The sequence below is a fragment of the Cherax quadricarinatus genome, unplaced genomic scaffold (assembly GCF_038502225.1).
Source record: "Cherax quadricarinatus isolate ZL_2023a unplaced genomic scaffold, ASM3850222v1 Contig1354, whole genome shotgun sequence".
Lineage (NCBI taxonomy): Eukaryota > Metazoa > Arthropoda > Malacostraca > Decapoda > Parastacidae > Cherax > Cherax quadricarinatus.
Window position 1 is genome coordinate 20,659 of NW_027196380.1, and position 7,103 is coordinate 27,761.

The 7,103-nt window shown below is 42.9% G+C and overlaps 1 protein-coding gene across 1 annotated transcript; it reads right to left on the bottom strand.

The window, feature by feature from the left end:
- Positions 1–2,970: 2,970 nt before the first annotated feature.
- LOC128704798 (transmembrane protein 134) lies at positions 2,971–6,585 on the bottom strand. The gene is made up of 3 exons (XM_053799942.2): positions 6,357–6,585; positions 4,658–4,805; positions 2,971–3,314 (listed from the first exon to the last, which is right to left on the bottom strand). Exons 1-3 carry the CDS (start codon positions 6,576–6,578, stop codon positions 3,136–3,138), a joined length of 549 nt encoding a protein of 182 aa, XP_053655917.1. The 5' UTR covers positions 6,579–6,585; the 3' UTR covers positions 2,971–3,135.
- Positions 6,586–7,103: the final 518 nt, after the last annotated feature.

The window sequence follows — 7,103 nt, forward strand, 5'->3', positions numbered from 1 at the left end:
AGCACTGGAGAAAGAGAACATAGGTCTCTCTCTCATATATAACCTACTTCTAGCACTAGAAAGAGAGAAAACACATGTTTCTCTCTCACATATGACCTACTTCTAGCACTGGAGAAAGAGAACATAGGTCTCTCTCTCACATATAACCTACTTCTAGCACTAGAAAGAGAGAAAACACATGTTTCTCTCTCACATATGACCTACTTCTAGCACTGGAGAAAGAGAACATACGTCTCTCTCTCACATATAACCTACTTCTAGCACTAGAAAGAGAGAGAACACATGTTTCTCTCTCACATATGACCTACTTCTAGCACTGGAGAAAGAGAACATAGGTCTCTCTCTCACATATAACCTACTTCTAGCACTAGAAAGAGAGAGAACACATGTTTCTCTCTCACATATGACCTACTTCTAGCACTGGAGAAAGAGAACATAGGTCTCTCTCTCACATGTCCTATTTCTAACACTAGAGAGATAACAATAAAACCACAGATCTCACACACACAATCAACTTTTAACACTAAAACTGTTCTAAAATCGTATAAATTTTTCCCTACAGCAAAGTGAAGGCACAGGACCAATACTTGTTACACATAATATCTTATCTATCAACTTTCTCCTTATTGTCAATTATTTCCGGAGTTTCTCAAAGCAATTGTTGAAAACAAAAGAAGTGTAAACATCAAGATCTAAATTTCAACCAATTTCTTTCAAAGATGCTCAAAAAAAAAAAAAAAAAAAAAAAAAAAAAAAAAAAAAAAACCAGGTACATTGAAAGTAGGTTTAAGTAGAATTATGGTAATACATTAGTGTACAGGTGCTCCTTGACTTACAATGGTTCAACTTATGGTATTTTGACTTTACAATGGTGCAGCAGCAAATACTTTGGAGATGAACTTGAGATAATTACACAAATAACCCGCACACACAAGAGAGGCGCTTACGACAACGTTTCAGTCCGACTTGGACCATTGTGACTGTAAATGCTCTAAGTTGGACCGAAACGTTATTGAAAGCTCCTCTCTTCTATGTGTGGGTTATTTGTGTATTGTCCCAGTCACGGTACTGTGCCCTTTTTTGGTTATTTAAGATAATTACCCAATGTGAAGGTGACAAGTCCCTAACTTGTATTCATTTATTGACTTTTCAATGTTCCTATTTAGTTACAGTAATTATTTTTTTGACTCATCCAGTGACGGTAGTTATTTATTACTTATTCATTTAGCATATATTCATATCGAGTTACGACATTTTTGACCTAGGATATTTTTGACTAATGGTACTTTCAACTTATGATATCATGAATTCATTGGAAAGTAATCCCATTGTAAGTCAAGGAGCACCTATATATATCGCATTATAAATTATCTACAATTATTATGCGTACGTGATATAAGTGCAGAAATCTACATGTTAAATTGTGTATGCAATATTGCAACAAATACACTTAGTCTTTGTGCAGGAACACATCAAACTATATAAAGAGCATAAAGTATAAAAAGATTATTTAAAAATAATAATCAATAACATTGTACAGTAGGGCCACAACTTTCAACATCGATGCATTCCTGAAAATTATCGTCAGGTCAAATGTTCCGACTAGGATCCTGTTTTCCCAAGACACCAATGTTATGACTAGACACACACTCCAGACCAGGGACGGATCTACTATGAAACTAATGAAGGTTAAGCTGGAGGGCCCCTAATCCCAGAAGGGCCCCACAAGTGACTTTAGTCAACACACTGTATGAGAGGGGCTGCGAAGGGGCCCCATAACAGCTCAAACTTCAGGGCCCCAAAAATGAAGGTCCGCCACTGCTCTCGAGCCACAGTATTACACATCGTTCTTAATTTACTTTTTACTGGGAATGTTTATCTAATATTTTACACTCACAGGTGTTGCTTTCAGTACAAAGATGTAGAGGCATGAAGTAACTGAACTATCACTATCTTCAGAGGTGCAGAGGCAAGTAACTGAACTATCACTATTTTCAGAGGTGCAGAGGCAAGTAACTGAACTATCACTATCTTCAGAGGTGTAGAAGAATGAAGTAACTGAACTATCACCATCTTTTTCCTTACTCTCAGCCTCTATACACAATACGTTTTATACACATTCACCACTCATCACAATGTTACAGTGAGGGTATTATGTGACTAGTGTATAGTGTAGGAAGGTAATAGTGTAATAGTGTTAATGCGGAACACTGCGTCGGAACATCAGAAGTCTTGGCCTTACTTTGTTGCCATCACGTATAACACAAGTTTAGATATCTGTGACAAAACAAAGATTACTTTTCAAATAAAAATATTAATAATCTCAAACCATACATGTATAGTACAGGATGACAACACCTGAAAGCTCTGCTTATTTCTGTACCTTTTTTCAGTGACAAAAATATCATGCAAAATATATTTTTTCATGGCACAAACAAGCCCACGACTGAGGATATATAAGGAGGGTTTGGCTATTGGTCAATATATACAGTGGAGATGTAACTCACCATACACAATACTTATGCTCTGGAACAATACCAGCTGTACCAAGATTAGCCAGTGGAAGGCCTCAGCCTGATGACCAAAAGTGGCGGGTCATCATATGACCGAGACCGGCTTCAGGAAACACTTGTCCTGTTTCTTGACGAATATTAGGTTATATTAGGTTAGGTTATAATAGATTAGGTTATAATAGATTAGGTTATATTAGGTTAGGTTATACTACAGTAGGTTACATTAGGTTAGGTTATATTAGGTTAGGTTATACTAGGTTAGGTTAGGTTGGGTTAGATTAGGTTACATTACATTAAATTAAATCAGGTTAGATTAGCTTAGATTGGGTTAGATTAGGTAAGGTTTGTCAGGAAACAGGACAAGTGTTTCCCAAAGCTGGTCTTAGTCATATGACGACCCACAGCAGGAGCTTTTGGTCATCTGACCGAGGCCTTCCACTGGCTTACCCCTCCACCACTTTAAAAATTATAATTACAATTACACCATTAAATTTCGTGGGCAATATTTTTACAATTTTGTGCTTAATTTTTTTTTTTACATTATTATAATACTGTATCATAGATCTTGCTTATTGTACAGCACTGAGATTCACTTCAGAAACTACAGCCCTGCAGCGGTGTATCAGTTGAACAGCGGAAGATTGTAAAAATCATATCCTCGTTTACCCCAGACAGCCAGCAGGACGTACACTACATGGTAGGCACCGGGGATGAAGCATATAAGACCAGCGATGATAAACACTGGACCTGAGAGACTCTCCAGTGGTACTGCTTCCACAACCACACCGGTAATGAGTAATACTGCAAACATAAAAATGAATGAGAACTTTAGTGTGAACAATTATAACAAATACTATAGCAGGGCCCCATATACACAGCAGGGCATTGCATATACAGCAGGACCCTGCATATACAGCGGGGTCCCATATACAGCAGGACCCTGCACATACAGCGGGGTCCCATATACACAGCAGGGCATTGCATATACAGCAGGACCCTGCACATACAGCGGGGTCCCATATACAGCAGGATCCTGCACATACAGCAGGGCCCCATATACACAGCAGGGCATTGCATATACAGCAGGACCCTGCACATACAGCGGGGTCCCATCATATACAGCAGGACCCTGCACATACAGTGGGGTCCCATATACAGCAGGACCCTGCACATACAGGGGCCCCATATCCCATATACAGCAGGACCCTGCACATACAGCGGGGTCCCATATACAGCAGGACCCTGCACATACAGCGGGGTCCCATATACAGCAGGACCCTGCACATACAGTGGGGTCCCATATACAGCAGGACCCTGCACATACAGCGGGGTCCCATATACAGCAGGACCCTGCACATACAGCGGGGTCCCATATACAGCAGGACCCTGCACATACAGCAGGGTCCCATATACAGCAGGACCCTGCACATACAGTGGGGTCCCATATACAGCAGAACCTTGCACATACAGCAGGGTCCCATATACAGCAGGACCCTGCACATACAGTGGGGTCCCATATACAGCAGGACCCCGCACATGCGGGGCTATACCTTATATCTAATTTACCTAGATTAATTTGTGAGCACATTACGCTGTTCCTCACTCAAGTATATTATAATGAAGCATGTGTAATTTATACAATTATATGAGACACTGAACGGCAGTCAAGAAGAAACATTACAATGGCCAAAACCCAAGATGAACGGATACGGCTCTCCTAAACTTACAATGGGGTTACAGTCTGTCGAACCCATTGTAAGTCAAAAATATCGTAAGTTGAATACATCGTAAGTCAAATACGAATATGATATGCTAAATAAGTAAATAAAATAACTACATACTGTCAGTGAATAATTAAACTAAACAAATAATTATTATAACTCAATACCAGTATTGAAAAGTTAATAAATGAATACAAGTTAGTGACTTGTCACCTTCATGTTCGGCAATTATCTTAAGTTTTACCTCCAGAGTAATTGCTGCCGCACCATCGTAAAGTCAAAATATCATAAGTTGAAACATCGTAAGTCGAGGAGCAACAATACACGTTAATTTTGGATCCAACTCTTTCAACTGTAACTGCAGAATGTTGCTGTAAATAAAACGGCTTAATAAGAGCATTGACAAACTAACCACAAACTAACTTATGCCCATAATAAGAAGAGTGAAGGCTCCTGCGACTATCCTCCATTTTTCCCGCACTTTAGGATGCAGGAACCACCATCGCGGAGAGTCGGAGAAACTACTACACGTGTCGCCAGGTATCAGAGAGTCGCTGTCGCGGGATATTGCCTGAAACCAAGAGTTTTACGGAATTAATTGACCACAAAATAATAATAATAATGTTTATACCTACATGATACAACTTATACAGACCATAGCTGACAACAATGACATACTATATAGGAAGTTCCTGGTTATGTAGAGCATTTCCTACAACTTAGGTTAATTTTGTCCCCAGGATGCCACCCACACCAGTCACTTAGCAACCAGGATGCCACCCACACCAGTCCACTAACACCCAAGATGCCACCCACACCAGCCCACTAACACCCAAGATGCCACCCACACCAGTCCACTAACACCCAGGATGCCACCCACACCAGTCCACTAACACCCAGGATGCCACCCACACCAGTCCACTAACACCCAGGATGCCACCCACACCAGTCCACTAACACCCAAGATGCCACCCACACCAGTCACTTAGCACCCAGGATGCCACCCACACCAGTCCACTAACACCCAAGATGCCACCCACACCAGTCACTTAGCACCCAGGATGCCACCCACACCAGTCCACTAACACCCAAGATGCCACCCACACCAGTCCACTAACACCCAGGATGCCACCCACACCAGTCACCTAACACCCAGGATGCCACCCACACCAAGGGTGGCCCAGTGGCCTGGTGGCTAAAGCTCCCGCTTCACACACGGAGGGCCCGGGTTCGATTCCCGGCGGGTGGAAACATGCGACACGTTTCCTTACACCTGTTGTCCTGTTCACCTAGCAGCAAATAGGTACCTGGGTGTTAGTCGACTGGTGTGGGTCGCATCCTGGGGTACAAGATTAAGGACCACAATGGAAATAAGTTAGACAGTCCTCGATGACGCACTGACTTTCTTGGGTTATCCTGGGTGGCTAACCCTCCGGGGTTAAAAATCCGAACGAAATCTTATCTTATCTTATCTTACCAGTCCACTAACACCCAGGATGCCACCCACACCAGTCCACTAACATCCAGGATGCCACCCACACCAGTCCACTAACACCCAGGATGCCACCCACACCAGTCCACTAACACCCAGGATGCCACCCACACCAGTCCACTAACACCCAGGATGCCACCCACATCAGTCCACTAACACCCAGGATGCCACCCACACCAGTCCACTAACACCCAGGATGCCACCCACACCAGTCCACTAACACCCAGGATGACACCCACACCAGTCCACTAACACCCAGGATGCCACCCACACCAGTCCACTAACACCCAACAGTAAGGAATGAAGGAAGCAAGGAATGAAGGAAGCAAGGAATGAAGCAAGGAAGCAAGGAATGAAGCAAGGAAGCAAGCAAGGAAGCAAGCAAGGAATGAAGCAAGGAAGCAAGCAAGGAAGCAAGCAAGGAATGAAGCAAGGAAGCAAGCAAGGAATGAAGCAAGGAAGCAAGCAAGGAATGAAGCAAGGAAGCAAGCAAGGAAGCAAGCAAGGAATGAAGGAAGCAAGCAAGGAATGAAGGAAGCAAGGAATGAAGGAAGCAAGGAAGGAGTGAAGGAAGGAAGGAGTGAAGGAAGGAAGGAATGAAGTAATGAAGGAAGATAGGCAGTAACTTACATCAACATCAGGTACAGTCAGGAGAACCTTGGTACTGACACATTCTTGAGTCTCCTGCGCCATTATCTCGCCACCTGCGCCATTATGTAGCTCCCGGGCCTTAGCCCGGAGTGGCGACCGTTCACCAGTGGCGCCATAAACCCGTATGGGGTCGTCTGGATCCTCCTCGAAGGCATCTTCTATAGTGAAGTGTTTGTGAGACCTGTGTTTACCAGCCGCCATCTTTGTTGAACACTGTTGAACACTGTTGAACACTGTTGAACACTGTTGAACACTGTGTTTACCAGCCGCCATCTTTGTTGAACACTGTTGAACACTGTGTTTACCAGCCACCATCTTTGTTGAACACTGTTGAACACTGTTGAACACTGTTGAACACTGTTGAACACTGTGTTTACCAGCCGCCATCTTTGTTGAACACTGTTGAACACTGTTGAACACTGTTGAACACTGTGTTTACCAGCCGCCATCTTTGTTGAACACTGTTGAACACTGTGTTTACCAGCCGCCATCTTTGTTGAACACTGTTGAACACTGTGTTTACCAGCCGCCATCTTTGTTGAACACTGTTGAACACTGTTGAACACTGTGTTTACCAGCCGCCATCTTTGTTGAACACTGTTGAACACTGTGTTTACCAGCCGCCATCTTTGTTGAACACTGTTGAACACTGTGTTTACCAGCCACCATCTTTGTTGAACACTGTTGAACACTGTGTTTACCAGCCACCATCTTTGTTGAACACTG